This window comes from Rhea americana, unplaced genomic scaffold (genome assembly GCF_003343005.1).
Source record: "Rhea americana isolate MKP2758 unplaced genomic scaffold, rheAme1 scaffold_480, whole genome shotgun sequence".
NCBI lineage: Eukaryota > Metazoa > Chordata > Aves > Rheiformes > Rheidae > Rhea > Rhea americana.
This window is the reverse complement of record NW_028186624.1, coordinates 19,337-39,202: the sequence shown is the minus strand read 5'-3', so window position 1 is coordinate 39,202 and position 19,866 is coordinate 19,337. Positions and strand designations below refer to the sequence as shown.

The following is a 19,866-nucleotide window of genomic DNA, read 5'->3' as shown; positions in this document are numbered from 1 at the left end:
ATGGCTGCAGTGCGCTCGGAGCAGCTCAGTCCCACCACCGGCACCCCGCGCGATGGGGCAGCATGCAGGAGCGGCCATGTGCTGACCCTCGGTGCATGCAGCAGCTCATAGCAGCAGTGCCCCCGGCCCACGCCCCGCGCAGCCCACCCGTGCATCTGCACCACGGGGCAGAGCCTCCAGCCTGGCCCTGCACAAGGAGGTGCAGGGCTGGCTAGAGAAAAGCATCCCCGCCCCCCCCGCCCCCGCACACATGCCTGCATCCTCTCCAAAAGAGTACTCCTGCAGGGGAATCCCTGCTAGGGCACGAAGCTGCTTTGGGCCCAGGACAGTGAGCAGCTCCAGCAGCGTCACCCAGCCCCCGYGAGGAAATCACGGCCAAGCCGGGCACGAGAGCAGGACGTGCGGGCAGCGCAGGAGAGGGCTTCCGAGGGACGCGCCGCTGGCGCCTCGCTCTGCAGCCACCCGGAAAGCACCAACGCAGGCTAGAAAACAACATCTCTTTATAAAAAAGGGGGGAGGGGGAATCACACTGTAATTGAGTAACTCTGCAATTTTAGTTAAGTGAGTATTGATACATGGAAGGAAAAGCATAAAGAACCGATACTAGGCTTGAAAATAAGTCATAACATCAAAAGCAACTGCTAAAATAATGAAACATGAACACGCTGCGGAAGTTTGCTGGTCAAAACCAAAAAGGATGCAGAACGTTTTCTCAGTTCTTGAAGCCTTTTTGCCCATGGAAGAGGAGGAGGAAGCCAACGCTGTTTGCATGGGACAAGCTCGTTGCGACAGCAGCTCTGCTCTGGCAGCACTCGCTTGGCATCTGGAGGGAGAGGGGCCGCACGTCGCTCCAGCCGGACTGCTCCTCCCCGAGCAACATTGCGTGAAACCCCCCGACGACGCTTTGCTCATGCAGGAGCCACAGAAAACCACCCCCAGCTCCGGCCAAGGCACACCGCCTTGCTCGGCCCCCAGCTCCCGTGGCAGCCTCGGGACCTGCTGCAGCAAATGAACTGGAGTGGGTAAAACTCTGACAGCATCGAGACATTTGGGATCTGCTTCCACATCCTATTTGTTTCCCAGAGCACGGGCTCTGTTCACCTTTGTGCCCCTGACAGTTGCATCTCTGCTAGCCTTTAAAGAGTGTAAGATTATTACTGAAGTACAAAAAGAATCATTCCAGCTAGAGCAATGAAAAGCCTTCTGCTTTCAGTGGCTCTTCACAATGCTGATTTTCACTAGTCTTCCACATTTTTTCTTTCTCAAAACATCCAAACAGAGAAAGGCCCCCTTGCCCAATTTGCCACACTTTCCTAAATTAACACTCTAAAGTTACATTAAAACAAAATTTAAAGATATCTTAACCACCTACAAATAATGTGATGTTTACCTCAAACACTTCTTTTAGTGCTGTTGATTTTACCAAAAAGCCTCCACGTACAAAGAGAGTAGCGARGAACCGGAGCGGAGCCCATCGCCTGCCACTGGATCCATGCAGGGCCGTGGACAGATCTTGGAGCAGTTCAGCGAGAGCAGTAACACGGCTGTCAGGTTCGTGGATACGTCCCGAATACCTTGTCCGAAAGAGTGCATGAACCCACTCCGCAGCTCCCACCTGCTTCCCACGGACAGACGCGCAGAACGGCGGTGCGCTGAGGGTGACGGCTCCGGCAGCCAGCCCCGCACCGCACGTTCTGCTTTGAGTGGCAATTGCAGCCCAAACGGCTCTTCCCCGGGCTGGCCGAGGCGCAGGACCGTCCACACGCGCGGTCGGAGGGACGAGCCCCCGTGTGCAGCCGGGGCGCTGCTGCTGCGGCGGGACCCGGCCCCRCCGCTGCCCGGGCTTCCGCTCGGATCCACCGGGGCAAAGCCGGCGGCGCGGAGCCGCATGGGGCACCTGGCTGGAAAACGGCTCTACGCACATGCAAAATGTTTTTTTCTTTGATTCGACATTTCCTGCTGAAATATGGTTGGGTTTTGTTTGCGTTTTTTTTTTGTTTTGTTTTGTTTTGTTTTGTTTTGTTTCAGTAACACATTGGGCATCTCCGTGATCGCAGCAGCAGCCCCCGCTCGGCCCCTGGTGGAGCCCCGCTCAGGGCCAGGCACCATGGCACCGGTGCACTCCATACCCAGCTTTTTACCTCCAACATCCCTCCCTGGGCCCTGTGATTTTTTTTTTTTTTTTTTGAACTGATAAAGTACGTTACCTACAATGAATATTTTTCCATCAAAGAAACAACACTAGTACAAACAGTGGCCTAAGCCAATCCCATGGGATTTTCTATGCATCCTAAATGCATCGCTCTAAGTCACCCATTCTGTGATTCGCTGTGATTTTATAACACACTGTTCAGAGTGCTTGGGTTCTTTGTGGAATTTGTCTACAATAAAGTCTGCAGCTCTATCCCCATGTAGGGAATAACCAACCTCCCCCCCCACCCCGAGTTACAAAATAATTAATTTACCAGCTTTGAGGAGAGAGAGTTTAAACCTCAAAAATAGGGATTTGTTATTTCACTTAACTCCAATTCAGCAGGATTATGTCAGACTGCCTGATATTCATTCTGCTAGAGTAATCACAATTGATGAGAATCACGAATGGAAGCAGGAGAGTATAATTAATGTGGAGTAATGTGGGTCTGTGGAAAAGAGCGCTTGTCCAATTAACAGAATGAGTTTCAGCTTGGTCGATAAAGGTAATCATTTGGAGGCAGTATTCTTTGTCTTTCATAAATTATTTGACCTCACATTACATGACATTTTGATTAAGAAAAAAAAAAGAGTAATACAAAGCTAGTTGTCACACATCAAATGGATGAAAACTAGAAAMTGATAGGTCCCAAAGCGGCTGTAAAGAGGGAATCACGGAGAYGATGCGTTTCCCATGGCGCTCCACAGGGACCGGTCCTTGGCCTTCTGCAACCTGATATTTTGCCAGCAGTCTGAAGAAACTATAAAAACATCACTGGTAAAGTTAGCAAGTGACACAAACCGGGGAGCTCACGGCCAGCGGCCCAGGCACGCCAGCACGTGGCACGCACCTCCGTGCGGCTGGGAGCCCGGCGCCCGCCCGGGAGCGGGTCCAGGGATGCCCGCAGGCAGCACCGCGCACCACGCTCCAGAAGCTCAGTCCGTCTCAGTCAGTGGGGACGGGCGTCCTCCCGACGGCTATGAGACCCTGCGCCGCGAGCGRGGCTCTCCACTCGGCAGAGCGAGAGCACGAGCATCCCACGGCCAAGGCTGATGCTAAACAAATGCAGACTAAAAACAGTGATTTCTTTACAGTGAGAGCAATTAGCTATTGCGAGGTCTTACCAGAGGTTGCAATAGATTCTCCATAACTCATTAATTAACTTTTATCATCAGGATCAGATGCTTTTCTAACAGACTGGCTCTCGTACAAGCAGGAATTAATCTAGGGCAATCCTGCAGCCATGAACACGAGAGTGAGACAGGTCACGGGGTCCTTTCCAATCACGTAATCTCTTGCGGTAACGTCACACCCCTCCACCTGCCCTCTTTATCTGATAGTTGATATTTAAATGAATTTACATATCCTTACAGCTACAGGTCTTTGGATATTGCAGATGAGACCCCTTGTGACTCTGGTGACTAGTATAAACTCGCCACACTTGCACATGCTGGCGTTTCAGAAAATGCTGGTATGGGGGAGGTGGGAGGGCTGGGATCTGCGAAGGAAGCACTAAAAAGTACAGAGGGTCAAACAGACGGGATTCAGGCTCCGGCAGCCCCCGTGCAAAAGGAGCGAGGCCTGAACTGCCGTGCCCAGCGCTGTGCAAGGTCCAGGCCAGCAGCACCCCACCGCCTGCCTCCTCATTTGAAGACGGATGGAAACGTTGGGCAATCAGGAGACTTCACCTTCTTCATGAACTTTTTGAATTCTTTGTTTTTCTTATCCCACTTGTAGATGGCCGTCARCAGGTACTGGGTCTTCACCTGGCGGCCCATGATGAGGAAGTAGTGGCCAAGGTTGTCCAGCTGATGGCAAGGGCAGTCAGCCCCGTTCTTGAGGAACAGTACGAGCTTCTTGAGGTTTTTCTTCCTGATGGGCCCCAGCTTCAGGGCCTTTCTCTTCCTTGGAACAATCATTTTGTCCCCGTTCTCCTTCTTCACTTCCTTTATGGTCATCTTAAGAGCTGAAAAACAAGACAGAGAAAAGCAAAAGAGAGAGATCCTGAGCAACCTTTACATGCACAGAAGGTCTGCTTTGCTGGAGGCCAGGCAGGACACCCTGGGACCGGGTGAACCAGGTGCCCATCTCAGCATCTCTGCCCAGTCACAGTCACCCGCCACCCTGCACTGCTCCACGCGTCTCCACTCCTCTCTCCCAGTCCCTGGAACGACTTGGGCCATCGATCCGTCTGCACAGAGCCCCCAGTGAGAGCTGCCACCGAGTACAGTGCAAATGAAGCTGCTCCCACAAAAAACAAGATCCTCAGCTAACCCAGGCTGGTGGAGGTGACCCAGCACCGGGGAAGCGATACAGAAGTCCTCCCTGATGGCAGCAGAGCTGTCCCCATCCCCAAGCCCAGGGAGGCAACACGCTAGCATCCCTCTTTCTCTTTGCTCCCCTGCACAAACCATGCTCAGCCTTTCTTGCATGAGARGGAGACTTGTTCAGCTGCCGCAGTGCGCTCCTGCTAGCGAAACGTTCGCTGAATTAACAGCCGCTTTCCCTGCCCTAGGAGCACCCACCGATCCCCCAAAGGGCCATCTGAAAGGGCAACTCAGCCTCTCAAATGCTTGTTTGCGGTCACTCCTGCTCCTCAGGGATCTGCAGAACAGGCTTCCAAGCAAGGCACAGCTCTACGCTGAGCAATAAAGGTCCCTGGGAAAGAGCCCTGTCTAATGGGGACCTGCCATCTAGGCAGGACCGCGCCGCTCTGACAGCGGGGTGCAGAGCAGGCGGCAGCACACGCACCTCCTCCAGGAGAGCGGCAGCTAATCCAATACCACTTCAACGGAAAATATTTTCCTCCTTGGGTTCAGCACTCTCAAGTAAATCACAATCCAAAAAAAAAAAAAAAAATTCCTTTGCCATGACCATGAAGAGGAATTTAGCATACATGGGAAAAACGATGAAAATATGTTGTACATTAAAGTATCACTTCTGTGCCATTTGGCTCTGACTTATTTTTGGGGAAAAGCACACATGGCCAAAAATCACTAACATATTTCCATCTTTTGGGAGTTTACTTCAGTGTCGCAGATAAATAGTGCTTGGAGAGTGATTAATTGTCTGCTGTCCCTTTTTGTTTGATTCTCAAATGCTTGTGCAGCAGACACTGCAAAGCCTCGAGGCAGTCCCTCTCCTTGGGCTCCTGCTCCACTGGAGCTCGCTGCACCAAACGCGCATTGCTTTCTGGACGGCAGCGCTAGGCGCCGTTCCAGACCCGGATGGCAGCAGGACAGCGCGATGACAACCCTGTGCAGGCAGCAGGGCCTGCGCATTACCCTCCTGCTCCCAGCCACTGCACTGGCAACAGGAGTAACAGTATTTATCTGCTCATGTGCCAGAAATATCTGTTGCACTTGCCAAGAGCCCTGTTGTGTTATACTGTTACTGTACAAGAAAGTAATCGAGGACTGGAAACCTAAGTGAAATTTTTATTCCATCTGTTTTCCAAATTCAGGATGTTTAGGGAGCTAAAGAGATAAAAGCTTTAAGGAACTGAAGACTTTGAACTAGATCAATTTGCAATGGATCTGGAAAGCAGCGCAGCAGTTTTCATGCAGCTCTAAGCTCCATGACATAAACTGGGCAGCAGCATCCCTCATTATGAACCTCAATTTCTTTATCAGTTCTGACTTTGAACTCTTGCACTAAGCACAGTGGTTTCCAAGGAGGGAGGAACAGTAAAATACCGGTAACAAGAGACTTTCTCGCAATGGCTTGTTTGCAAAATGGCCTGCAGTGATCACTGCAAGCTCGGAGCCTTGCTGCTCCGACAGTTAGCGGAGGCACCGCACTGCTCCAGGCATCGCGGCACCTGGAACGCAGCGGGTCTGGCAACCCCGTGCCRTGGGAGCTCCCCACTGCTCCCTCCCCGCACAGCAGTGGCTACAAGGCAGCGGGGCAGCTCAGGGGACCTGGGTGAACCTTAAACCCAGACATYGCTATAAACCTGTGCAAGCCTCACTTGTGCAAGTCTGGTACAGAGCCAAGATCAGATAGCGCCGAGGAGGACCGACGAGGCGCCTGACAGGGGAAGCAAATAATCCCAGTTGGGACGCTGCTGCTCCCAGCATCAACACCCTTCAGCCACCAGCAGCACTGGGAGCCTGCAGCGCTGCCCAGCTAAAACACAGGCTGGCCGCCGGGCTGCCAAGTTCCTGCTGCCTTGCTGTGGAGCAGGTAGATGCACGCAAGCCAAAAAATGATGTTACAATGGCTGCTCAGGTTTTCACCCTCYGAGAGCCACCCCAATGCCCGTCCCCTGCTCTGGCCATGCCCTGGGGCTCGGAGTGCTCCCAGGGGCTGGACCTGGGCACTGAGGGCTGTTCTGCAAGCAGCTGGCCTGGGCACAGCTAGTGCATTTTCTGCATGTCAGAAACGCGATGCTGAAGGGCAGTTTGGCTCTGAGCTGCACACCTGGTCCGCAGGGGCTGCAGTGCGGCCGGTGCCGCCGGCCCTGGCACGGCAAGCGCATGCATGCGCATATGCACGCACCCAGCAAGCTCCCCAGAAAGACCCTGGCTTCCCCAGCTCCTCGCTGCGGCGCAGGCAAGGGGCATCGCAGCACTGCCGCTGCAGATGCTCAAGGAGGACACGCAGGAGAGGCCGTCGGTATCAGCCTGATGGGTACCAGGCAGTCCCCAGCCCTGGAAGGGGCTCGCTGAAGGTGCCTGCATCAGCGACTGCATCTTCCCTGCCTTGCACCCTCCCTTCAGGTTGGATGCCCAGGAGGACACGCGGAGGGAAAGCCATCGGTTCCAGATGCACAGCCGCYGCATCACGAGCCTCAGGTCTCGCCGGGTCAGACCCTGCTCTCTAAGGCAACACACTCCCGTTAGAGCAGAGCCAGGCATCTGGCTCCACTGCAAATAGCTCCTATCAGATCATAGCCCAGCTCTGCTCTCTAACACAGAGAGACCAGTGAGCACTGAAGATATAAAAATGTCTTTTTTATTTCTACTAACATGAAACAGGATATATGAAAGTGTTTGTTCACTGAGACTGAAATTAGTCTGGGCAGCAACAGCTCCAGGAAGAGCAAAGGCCTCACAAATTTGGTTGGGGTCCAATTTGGCAAAATGCATTTTGCATTTCATCCTTTGCTACCATTTTTACTGGTATCTCGAACGCTCCGGCCTCCTAGCACCATCCCCAGTACGGGGAAAAGGAAACCCAGCCTCCTGGGCAAGCCGGGAGCACTGCAGCCCCGGAGCAACGCCTTCCTTCCCAGCCATCAGCACCCTCTGCTCTGCCACCTTCCCTTTCTAAGGGTTTCGAAGGACCGTGCTGTCCTACGTGTCCCTCTGCTTGCCTTGGGCTGGCAAGCGTGGGGCGCTTGGTGCAGCCAAGCCATGACATCAAGGTGCACCCGCCACCAAGCAACCCGCTAACTCAGCACAGCTTCATCGCTGCAGCATCAGGAGCCTTTCCAGGCTCAAGAAAAGCATCACCTCCTTCCTCACCTTTTTCTACTTACCTTCCAATGGCTAGAGCCCAGCAAACCCCTAGCTGCCTCTCTCCACTGCAGCCCTCCCCACGCCACAGGGCTCCCCCACTTCRGCCTCCTGCTCTTTCCCAGAGGCACTTCTTCTTCCACTTTACAGACTGCTTCTCCCCCAGCACTGCGACCACCACACTTGTGCCACGGCTGGGAGGGGATGCATCAGACACCGGAGTCTGCTTTTTCGCCTTCCCCAGCAAKTCCAACAGCTGTGGATCTGCCCAGGGAAAACGCTGGGTGAAGCTGCCTGTGCACATGAGCCACCCCTTGAGCAGCCCGCCTTGTTCCCCACTTACTCACTTGGTGGAAGTCACCCATCACATCCCTTTGCTTCCTTTCCTATGGCTTCTGCCCCAGCAGTGCACCCCAGTGCCTGCTCCTTGCCCCGCTGCGCAGCCCGTGCAGCAGAGCGTGCAGTGTGGGCAGCCCCGCTCTCATCCTCAGGCCCAGCCTCGCAGCAACTCTGCAGCCTCCAARAACGACAAGCGAGAGGAGGAAGCTCCCCCTGGCAGCATGCAGCCCTCCGCCTCACCCACAGCCTGATGCCCAGCGCTGGGCAAGAGGTTATGGGGCCACCAGAGTGGCAGGGTGCGTGCGGGCTCTGCGGCTGCATCTGGGCACCCTCCCAGAAGCTACACATGCAACTTCTACCCATGCAGCCCAGCCCAGCCAAGGGAGCTCTGAATTTTGCAGCAGCACCATGCCTGCTGCACCCRCATGGGCACCTCTGATCCTTCCTTCACAGCGTGCAGTAGCCAGAGATCAGGGCCCATTTCTGCCGCCTTCCCGCGCACACGGGCAAATCMCCACTTCTGCACCCTTGGGTCAGGGAAGGGAACGTGAGAGAATGGAAAAGCTCTGCTGTTCCTTCAGTCTTGTTGCTCCTTCCTTTAGGAATCACTGGGAGAAGGAAACCTGCCAGAAGACACATTAGGGTTGTAACAGGAGAAGGCTGCAGGCAAGAAACTGTCAGTCAAGGGAAAAAATAAACAGCACGTATTGATTGTACCGCAGTCTCCAGCGCAGCAAGAGCCTGTTGAGCAGGATCCACTCAGACCCCAGAGAAAGGGCAGAAACAATAAATAAAATCACTGAGAGAGAGGGAGGAATGAACTCCAGGAGACTGCAGGGCCRGCCCAGCCTGCACAAGGAGTAAGAAATAAAACCTGGCCGCAGCCCAGGGAGGAGGCTCTTGCGGCACTGAAGGGTGATCTCGTGCTTCATCACACATCCATCGCCACCCCCAGCACATCGGAGCTGCACCACAACCTGAACTGCAATGAACCCAAGCGTACCTGGCCCAACCACTCCTGGAGGCTGCCTCTGCCACTGCTCACTACTACCWTCTGCTCTGCAGGTCCTGCGCCAAACCGCAGCAATCGTTCTGCCACCTATTTCAAGCCCTCAGCGCCCAGCAGGCAGACCTGGAGCAGGTCGCAGCCACAACAGCATCCGTTCATAGCCAGAGGCATGACAGGATCTCCCTGCGAACCACAGAGACAGGGACTGCTGCTATAGTAACTGAACACCAAACTAGGTGTAACGCTGGGGAGGCACACGCAGAGATCCTGGGGTCAAACACYTTCCCGTTTGCTGGATGCACTTTGCTGGTGCTGCCAAGCAGAGGGCTGGGGAGGAGATGAGAGGCAGTTCCTAGAGGTTGCCAAAATACAGAGCAGAAAAGCTATTCTCCAAGTGCCTCCAGGAGCATGGAGCCAGTGGTTCCACCTATGGGCAGCACAGCCAAAGCAGTCAGCAGGGACGGAGCTGCTTTCCCAGGTATGGGAGTGTCTACGTCATTCCTGCAGTGCAGCAATCTCATGGCAGGCGCCAGCCAGGACCACGTGGACACCTCGAGGAATGCTCGGCTCCAGCCCCTGGGTCACCCACCACAGCTGCCAGGGAAGATTTCCCTGATCTGTTGTGAATAGCCCCTTGATGAGCTTCGCATGCCCAGTGGATGTTCAGCTGGGAGGAGGCAGGTACGGTTCCACCTTGCGGAACCTGCAGCCAATGCTCTGCCCCTCGCTCACAGGCCACCTCTGCTCCTGGCACCACCACCACTGCTCTTACAGGTCCCAGCCTGAGCTCAACAAGACACCTGGACCGGAAGGGAGCTGAAGGGTACAAACCCTGCTGACGAGCCCCCACGCACCACATATGTCAGCAGGCCCAGTTCGCCTGGCACCAACAGACGATGCTCGGTGCAATCCCACAGAATTACACTCTTGGCAGACASGCACTGTGGTTCCTCACTGTGGTTCATGTATGTCTAGGAAGCCACTCAGGATTCACAGCTCTTGGCTGGTACCCACCAACCCAAGTATGTGGTAACCTAGCTGGCAGCAGTGGCCAAATCTGGCTTTCTCCCCCTCAGCCCTACTGACTCAGAGAGCTTGGGCTGCTAGAGAAAATATATGGTTGCAGGCCCCTAGAATCCTTCCAGGTCCTCTTTCTCYCTGTCTTTGCTCTTCTGCTCCCCAGTGACAGCCCAAGTAGCCATCCACCATCCTGCCCTCCATCCAGTGGGGAGCAGGGATGCTCACGAAGGACTGTGCTTGGAAGCAGAGTTTTACCGAAACACCAAGCCACTCTTGCATTATCTCACTTTCTCCAGGGCTCACTCACTGATACCCACGAGCAGAGGCAGCGGGGAGGGCTGCTCTGACAYGTCACTGCTGGACAATCCTGAAAACCTGTCATGTCACCAGTGAGCAGAGAACGGCCCCGCTCTTGGCAACCTGAAGGACGCATGCCGAGCTCGCACACGGACGTGCTCATCTTGGCCAGGGGAGCTGCTCACTCCCATCCACTTGCTCTTAAGCAATGCCACAGCGCTCTCAAAGCACCAATACCATGAGGTGCCTTGGCACACTCCGCAAAGCCTGGAACGGGCTCTGATCTCCTCAGCAGGGGCTCTGACCTTGCTAATCGCACAAATTCAGCTCGGCCTGGCTATTTCTGCTCTGAAAAGAGCTGCCCAGCTGTGCAGGCCCTGCAGGGAGCAGAGTTCCCCCAAAGCACATTTGCCATGGTTCAAACAAATGCAAATTCAGAGTCCTGCTCACCCACGAGGCTGGCAGATCCTGGCAGCCCTCYGAGCACCAGCATGTCCAAGCCCCCTCTCCTGAGCCAGGAAAGACAGACCCCTTATCCTTATTGTCTTCCCATGCTCACAGCTGGATCCAGCTCTCTTCCTTCTCTGCCCTGGAGATGGGCATGGTCCTGGGGGTGATGCACAGCTGCTGCCTCCTGCTCCGACACAGCCTCACATCAGCAGYGGCCAAAGGGCTTCTCACCTTGTCTGCAACAAGCCTTTGGGATGTGAGTGAAACCCACAGTAATGCTATTGTGGGAATCTGTGGAGGAACAGCGGGTGAGCAGGACCCACCAACAGCTGTCTCTTGCAGCACACTTTAGTTTAAACATTTATTGTACGTGTCTGGCTTTGATGAGGATCTGTAACCTGTCAGTTGCCAGTGTTTACCTTGGTGGATGTGCATGAGAAACCTCAGTCTGAAGGGCTGGGAGTTTATTTTAATGCCAGATAAACAGCTCTCCTTGAGCAATCACCCTTATGACAGTAACCTCCAAAGACTAAACAAAGATCCAAGGGCCACGCATACTGCTTTGAGAAAGCTTCTTAGAGCCAATTCATCTTTAGCTGGCAGCTCTCCCCAGGGCCRGGACATCCCCAGGATTACCCTGCACTTTCCTCCCCTTCAGAGTGCCAGCAAGATTTCCCGTTTTTGCACTTCCTCGGTGCCAAGTAGGCCAGCGGTGCCAGGGATGCACCAGCAACAGAGACAGCAGCTACTGGCCTTCCTTCAGCTGCTCCCCAGCTCCGGCGCAGAGGGAAGCTGGGTGCCAGCTCCCGCCAGCCAAGGACCGCAGCCGGCACTGGATGCGGCACGCTACCTGCCGGGGCACCGAGTTATCGGAGGCGCGCTGCATCCCTTCCTGCGCTCCGGTCTCCCAGCTGCCTGTCAGCTGGGCACGTCTGGAGGCAGCATTAACTGTACCTGGGACTTCTGCTGGGTGCAGAGGAGAAACACCAACAGGAGGAAATAAAAAACCAAATGCAGCTGCATGAAGCCTACTCCACTGTAAACCCATGCAAATGAGCTTTTCCATTGCTCTTTATTCTGGTGACAAGAGAGGAACAGGGGAACAAAAGGATATCRAAAACACAACCAGCTTCCCATTGTGAAGGAGGAATGATGGTTCACATGCAGCAGACACCAGCTGCGATCTGCTCAGCTGCATCTGGGCTTTTCTACAGCAGGGAGGTCATCTTGCTGCAAGATGAAAACCTCCTTCTGAGGCAAAAAGAGAAAACAGCAGTGGGAAGACAGAGGAATGGGAGGAATCTCAGCATCAGCAAGAGCTCTGACGTGCTTAAAAATGAAGTTATATATTGGACACTTGATGATCCGGAAAACAAAGAACGATCCCAAGTTACAACAATTGAAAAGCCCTCAGACTCTGCTCTGGCAGAGCGAACGCGCAATCCTGTATAAAGCGGGGGAAACACACTAACGAGGGGGGCCAATAAGTGCGTTGACCCAGGTACGACGCCCACCACCAGGCCTGACGTGATCCCTGCCAGACCCAAGCGCCTGCTCTCCTGCTGCAGATCCGGTAGGTCCATCTGCAAAGCAGGCTGGAGGTGGAAGGGAGCTTTCCAGGAAAAGCTGCACCACACTTTGGGCTAAGTGGTGGATGCACAGAGGTTGAGGTCGCCGGCGTTCCTAACTCTGCCACGCAGCGGCACAGCAGCCCAGCCCCGGGAACCGCCTGCCAGGAAACATTTCCATCCTCTGGACTCCGTCACCGCAAAATTTCTCAATAATCCACCTACCCTGCGGGCAAGTCAACGTCTCAAGCCTCGCTGCCGAGGCAGTGAATGCTTCTGGTTTGGCCTCCCCTCCTTGTTGCACAACCGTCCCGGCGCCGCGGAGTGCACGTAGTGCAGGGGCTGGCAGCGGGCACRTGGAGAGACTTCATTTCCCTTCCCGGCACTTGCCCGCCAGCGGGACACCGTCACGGCTGGGAACACGACAGGCGTTACTGGCCCTGCGGCCGCAACAGAGAGCTGCTGCTCCCGCCTCCACTGTTCCGAGAGCAGCTTTCGGAGCCCAGAGCCCCTGGACTGCACTGCTGCGCCCAGGCGCGCGGCACAGCTGCGGGCACTGCCTGCTCCGGCTCTGCCCTCTGTACTCCATGTGCTTTGTAATCTGCCTTTTATCCCTCTCTCAGCTAGGGTGGGCGACAGCCCCCCACAGAGCCCAGAGCACCCACGCCACCTCCGAGCGGACAACGCCACGGACAGCGAGCTGCGCATCCTGCTCCACACTGAATTCGTGCCTCTGCCACCCGATCCGGTGGAAAGTAGGYGCATTCCTGAGAAACCATTACATGGGTGTTCCTGCTGATGCTTTTCCCTGCTGGAAAAAGTCTGCACTGAACACGGGACATTTGGCATACCGAACTGCAGGAGCGTGGGGAATTTGTTCCCAGCAGAGGGAAAGGCAGCAGCACACGGAGCAGGTTGGGGTTTGCATAGCACGCTCTGGCACAGGACGCATTCAAGTGCTAATCCCTGAGGAATGCACACCTTGTTCAATATGCTTTTAATAACCTTTCAGAAAAGTTATATACACCAGCAAGGATGTCAAAACCAGTTAATTCTGGATTTGATCTGAAAAAGCTAATATTTTTCTCTGTGATATTTTTTTATGAAGTTCTGTTTACCTGTGATCATCTGACTCACTTAGCCATAACACATTTAGGAGACAGCTTTCAAGTAGCTCTGACTCACAGCTCAGTCCTAGCAAGACAAGGGCTGGCTTTGGTTTTTGTTTTGTTAAATACACCTGGATTTGACAGGAAGAGCATAACGTTGCTAGAAAGAAACCCAGTGGCGCAGGCGGTCTTGGGGGAAAGGAAGGAGGTGGTTTGCTCGCCTGTCATCRCGAGCGGAGCGAGTGTCCATCCTGCACATTGCTCCAGCCAGCGCACGAGCCYGCACACACTGGCGCTCAGTGAGGAGCTCCCAGCGCTCCACAGAGAAGGGACATCTCCGGTCCCGCCCAGTGCCGGCTCAGCCCACCACGGCCCTCCCAGCCGGGACCCCGCGGGCCCATCGTCCCCGGCCCCATCCCTCCGTGGGGCAACACTGACATCTAGAGGCTTGCTGCCGGGAAGGGCCGAACCCGCCGCGCCCCGCGATCCCGCGCGCTCCCCGGCTCCGGAGCGGGCCTCCAGCCTGCCGGGAACGCGCCGGGAAGGGCCGCCCCGGAGCGCACCGATGCAGGGCACCAAGCASCACCTCCTGCGCGGGCGCCCGCGGCCCCAAGCAGGGAGGAGCCGCGGGAACGCTCCCCTTACCAAACTCGCTGGCRCACAGGTGCTCCACGATGGCCTCCGACTTCATCTCGTTGTCGCAGGGGGGACACACGCTTGTTCCTGGCAAGGGAGAGGAGAGAAGAGGTGATGTGCCGCAGGTTCAGAGAGAGCAGACCCGGCGCCTGGCCGCCAGCCGGGGCGGTCCTGCTGCCGCGGGCCACCAGGGCCGCGCAGGGGCCATGGGGACGGGCCCAGGGCTCCCCGCCAGCAGCAGGCGCTTCGCACATGGGAACCCCCGCGGCTGCCCCCACAAAGCGGGGAGCCGCAGCGCAAACCCGGGGGCTGCTGCCCCCTCAGCAGCAGCACGTGCAGCCCRCGAGCACTGCCAGCACCCCTGAGGCCAGGCGCAGCACAGGCACAGGCACCAGCCAGCAAGGAGCAGGGTTTGGGGGCAAAGTCACTCCAGGGGCCCGGCGCAGGAGCAGCACACCGCACGTCATGCCAGCTGGGTGCAGCGCTGAGCCCCGGGGCACGGCTGTCCACGGCCAGCGGGGGCTTGGGAGCCAACTGCGGGCTGCCCCCCGGGCACTGCCCACAGCCCACGCATGGCCACGTGGGGCCTCGCTGTTCCTGGGGCGGGGGGCACGAGCCCGGGACATTGCACTGGGATCCATCTCAGCAGGAAAGCTCATTTCATTCAGAGAATAAGAAACCAATTCCAGGTTCCTGTCTCCAGCCGGAGCAGGGACCACCCAGCAGCACAGACGTAGATTTGTGCTACTGACGGGTAAGTTTATTGAGCTGGGAGACGCTGCTTCTGTTCCTGGTCCAGCAGGATGGAGGCCACGCGCCCACCGTGGTGCTGGCGGGAGACACACAAGCAGTGCCTTGGCCCAGGCCCCCAGCACCACCAGCCAGCAGGAGTGCTGCCTCCCAGACACACTCAGATCTCTTCAGTCATGGACGCCCCACGGGGCTTCTGGTTTTCTGCTGCAGCTTGTTCCTCTCTTGCTGCCTGTTCCATACCAAGTGCTAGCTGTCGGGGTCATGCACCACATCCAGGCAGGACAACTGCCCTTCCACCTGCTCTGATGCATGAACAACTAACAAGGTAGAAGATGTTCTTTGCAGCACCCAAAAGCCAAAGATCCCACTTCAGGGCATCTCCGTACCCAGGAGACAACACAACACAGCTAGGGGACAGCCTCTTCCAAACCCCTGAAGTGCAAGAGCCATGTCTCCCATCTTAACTTAGAGCGATGCAGACAGAAGCAAAAGCAGCCCTTGGGGACGCAGCGACATCCTCGGGACTTTATTTTGAAATGGGCAGTCAAGGAAGCTCTCCATCCAGGCTGCACAATTAATGAGCTCCTGGTGCGGGAGCAGGGAGGCTGGCAGAGAGCGACAGCCCAGCAGCATCTCAGCTGCAGTGCCTGGAGGTCAGCTGCTGCACCAAGACCCCACGAGCCCCCAGCCTTGGGGAGGTGGGGGTGGGGGCACTGACTACGCATCGGCTGACGGCAGCAGGGAGGAAGAGGAGGACTCACCTGCTCCTTGGTGCAGATGCAGGCTTTACTCAGTGTTAGGGCAGTGCAGGCAATACCACAGCAGCACAGGCACCAACGACCCCAGGTGTCCCAGCCCTGGCAGCGGTGCTGGACCTGCCGCAACAGAGGTGATTCCACCCAAGCAGCAAGGAGGCTCGGGGTATCTTGCAAGCAGCCAGGATAAAGACTGGACACCATCTCTTACCCCGCAGTGGTTACGATGGGGCCCATCTTCTGCATTTGGCAGCTTCACTCCAAACAACCTCAGCCTGTTTGCAGCTTGTTTTTTCCCCTGCTGACCATTTTCTAAGGCATGGTTTTAGAGCCAGCTTACTCCAGGGGTAGGAAAAGGAATGTGTAATGCTATATTAATCTGCAACTCCCCTGATGCATCCTGTGGGCCTGCAGGCTTTACCGCCTCATGCTAAGGAGAAAGGAATTCGGCAGGTCAGCTCTTTGAGAGGCAGAAACGAATTCCAATTTTAAGGTGTTAATGGGGAAAAATACTGAAAGGGCTCGTTCTTATTAATGCCCAGAGAAAAGGGAGGACTCTTCTGGTTGATTTAAAGAAGGTCAGAACCCAGCAACATACCCCAGTGCCTGAACCCAAAGGGGGCTCCAGGAGTTTGCACAAACAGGCCCATCCYGTGCGCAAGCTCTGCACGCAGCAGGGCCCCGAGAGCAGAGGAACCCACGAGCCGCAGTGCAGCACCGAAACCCAGGGCTGCACTGCGATGCACACATCTGCTCGCCCTCCAGGATGCATCACTTCTCTGCACAACGTGTGCGACTCGCCAATCGGTCACGGAGCCAGGAGCTGGCACACAAGCCGCGCCACCTCTCACGAGCTCCAGCCCTGTTTTACTGACCCGGAGGCCACGTTCAGAGCTGTTGCAGAGTGTCAGCACGGGAGCACCACGGCAGGAGAACTGGCTGTGTTGTTTTAGATTATAGCCATGGCTGCAATTAACTTCCAGGTTGCTCTGCTCACTCTCAGCTGTTCAGGGCACAAGAGCCACAGCACACAGCATATCTAAAAAGGGAGCACGCTCCCCTATCTGCAGATTATCCGTGAGCAACTGCACGCCAGATCCCTCTGCTGCAAGTCAGTGCAATGCAGTGCAAGAAAGCCAGCACACCCAAGGCAGCAGGTCGAGCCCTGAGGGCCTAGCCTCCTCCCTCCGGAGGAGCATTTTCCAGCAAGATTGCTTGTCCCTTCTTGGTGCAGTGCTCCAGGCAAGGGGATGAGCACAGAGGGCTCAGCCCGACCCACTTTGCGGGCTCCCAGTACTCACTGCATCACATACAACAGTTTCTCCTACCACTGGGCTGCCTGAAATACTTTCAAGTAGCTAGGGGGATATAGCGATGGCTGCATAAACTTCTCTGCTGAACACTGAAGAGCATTCACACTTGTGCAAGAATTTTAAAGACTTACTTTCCCTAAACATCTTTGCAAACAAATTGCTCATTTAAAAGTGCACAGGACATAAGATTCGTGAACCCTGTTTAGCAGATGCTGCACCTATTTGAGCGACTGTGATACTTTTGTGCACTACTTGCCCAGCTCTGATTACTAATTTTGCCAATTTGTGCTGCAAGTGAACTGTAAATGCATCCTGAAGCTTGTGCAGACTAAGTCCTCTCTGCATCCCAAACACGAGGGAGAAAGAGAGACCCACAGATGCTATAAGCCTGAGCTGACATGACCTTTTTGTACCAAAGTCCCTTCAGCACTGCCTGTGAATGACACATTGCCTAAATACTGCACCGATGAGATGTTAGCAGCACTAGGAGACAGCAATATTGTTCCACCCCAATGCTGCTGTCAGGATGGTCTGAAAGCTCTGTGGTAAATTGGTTGTTTGACCACACAGGGAAAACAGAGCAGATGCTGCTCACTTCAAGGACTGTTTCCAGCTCTTGGGCAATTTATGCCTCTAAAACAAATGACCAGCGAGCAGCCCAGAGTGCAATGAACCTGGGAAGGAGCAGCTCAGGAAAGAAGCAGCTCAGTCCAGGCCTGTCCCAGGAGAACTCCTGGTAGGAAGCTCCAGGGGGAATAAAAGCAACCCTTGTACATGCACACACAGCATGACGGCAGTCTTGACCAAGGGACTAAGTTCACAGGAGACAGTAATTTTAGAGCCTGCCTTGAAAACAAAGAGCTTCCTGCAGCAATTGCCTGGGTAAGCACAAGCCTCCATCAGAAAGCCTGTGTGTCGGGGGAGCACATCACACCGCACATCTGCCCCAGACCCTGCTGCCAAGACGTGGTGGGAGACAGAGCCGCTGGCACATCCTCGCGAGCACCAGGAGACTTGAGCACRCTCCCTGCCCAAGCCACAGCACTGCTCCCAAGCCGGCTGCCTCCAGAGCTGGATCCCTCTCACCCTCMCGGTCCTGCCTTGTCCCATCCCGTACCATGAGCCTGAGCCCCTGCCCAGTACCACTTCCTGCAGGCACATTGCCCCACAGTGCACGCTCCTGCCCCAAAACAGGGAAACTAAAGGATAACTGGAGAACTCAACAAAGTACAGGAACTGCTGTGAAAAGCAAGAAAATACTGTGCAACCCCCGAGAGGGGGGACTYGGGCCAGCTGGGTGAGGGCTCTCAGTGGGGCCGAGCATAAAGTCTTTGTTTGCTAGAGGTAATTGCACACGAGCGGCCTTCGCAGGGGTAAGCTCTCCTCGTCTTCAGAGGAGCTCCAGACACACAGCACACAAGCCGCTGGAGCTGTTCAGCCTCAAATACGGCACCGTCAGCCCCGACCTCCTTGCAAGAGCCTGCGCTTCTCCCGTCAGTAACACAGAGCCCCGTCCCTTCCAAAGGGAGCTCTGGACACATGGCAGGGGGTAAAAGTCACATTCTCTGATAATTCTCTACAGTCTCTCTCTACAGGTATTTTTCCTGCCAGCTTTTCAGAATGCTTTAAGGTAGGATGGCTGAGCTTGGGCACTAGGGCATTTACTTACATCAAAAGTTTTAAGTAACACTTAACACTTGTAACTCACTGCAAACAAGTTGTTCTAGTTCCAAACAAGCTTGTTGAATATGATCATAAATAAATAAATAAATAAATAAATAAATCACTTCCACTTGTTCCATTGGTCCATTGGTTTCTTAACAAGTCTCTCAGCCCGGTAAGCCTGCAGCACCCTCTCAGGGATGCAGCCCTGCCCAGCATGCTCCTCAGCGTGCCGCCCCTGCCTGAGCGGGTAGCGCTGGTTTTCTGGTCTGYRCTGCAGCCTCCTCTGCCAAGGCTGYGTCCTTAGCACAGTTGCCCAACACCTCAGAAAGCCAGGCGCCACCGTCACCGCTGTCTGCACCATTCAGTCAGGCCACGCAGCACTTTCCATGCACAGGAACGCGTGCCTGGAGGGTGCAGCGTGGCACGCTTCGCCTCCCTCCACACGCCAGGAGGCCGGTAGCAGCATCCGAGCTCCTCCCAGGTCCCTGCCGCTGAGGCACATCTGCCGCGGGCCCTAGCCAGGTGCTGAGGGCACCAAGCGGGCAGCAAGCCCTTCTCGGGACCTGCACGTGCAGCAGCCCATGCCTTCGGGCTGCCAGTCCCGCCAGCAGCTGGAGGAGGGACTGTCCCCGAGAGGCAGCGAGCAGGTGAGCCATGCCCTGCTGCGAGACCCTTTTTGATCAGCACAGCGTCTCCCGCATGGGTCACTGCCCTGCCACCCCAGGAGAAGAGGTCAGGAGAGGGGTCATGGCTCCGGCACGCACCTTACCTTTGGGCCTGGAGACCTCGGTGGCATTCGGAGCCGTCATTGCAATGCAGACATCATCCTGGGGAAACTGGTCGCATTTGAGCATCTCTGGCCAGAAAAAGCCAAAGAACTGCATGACAGGCTCACAGGAGTCACGCACGGCCTCACAGAGCCAGCGGCATGGGTAGACTGGCCGGTCCAGGCACACGGGAGCGAAGAGGGAGCAGAGAAAGACCTGGGTGCCCATGTGGCAGTTCTTGTTGAGCAGCGGCACCCAGCTGCTCGCCTGGTGCTTCACCTCGGCCATGGTCTCGTGGTCCAGCAGGTTGGGCAGCACCATCTTGTCGTAGCCTACGCTGTGGCAGAGGCGCAGGTCAGCGGGGATGGCCACGCACTGGTGCGGCTTGGTGTAAAACCTCCCACCGGGGTAGGGGCCCAGGTCGGACTGGTAGCTCACGTAGTCGTACTCGCTGGCCGCGCTGCACAGGAGCAGCCCGGCGGCCAGGGACAGCAGCGCCCGCAGCGCCGGCCCGCAGCTGCCCCGTGCCCGGCCC

At 55.8% G+C, this 19,866-nt stretch overlaps 1 protein-coding gene across 1 annotated transcript; it reads right to left on the bottom strand.

Annotated features, from left to right (window-relative positions):
- Positions 1 to 483: 483 nt before the first annotated feature.
- On the bottom strand, positions 484 to 19,865 carry SFRP1 (secreted frizzled related protein 1; the record flags this gene model as incomplete). Its single annotated transcript, XM_085316904.1, has 3 exons — positions 484 to 4,157; positions 14,088 to 14,165; positions 19,334 to 19,865. Coding segments are annotated over 3 exons (933 nt in total), but the record flags the coding sequence as incomplete, so codon positions are not given.
- Position 19,866: the final 1 nt, after the last annotated feature.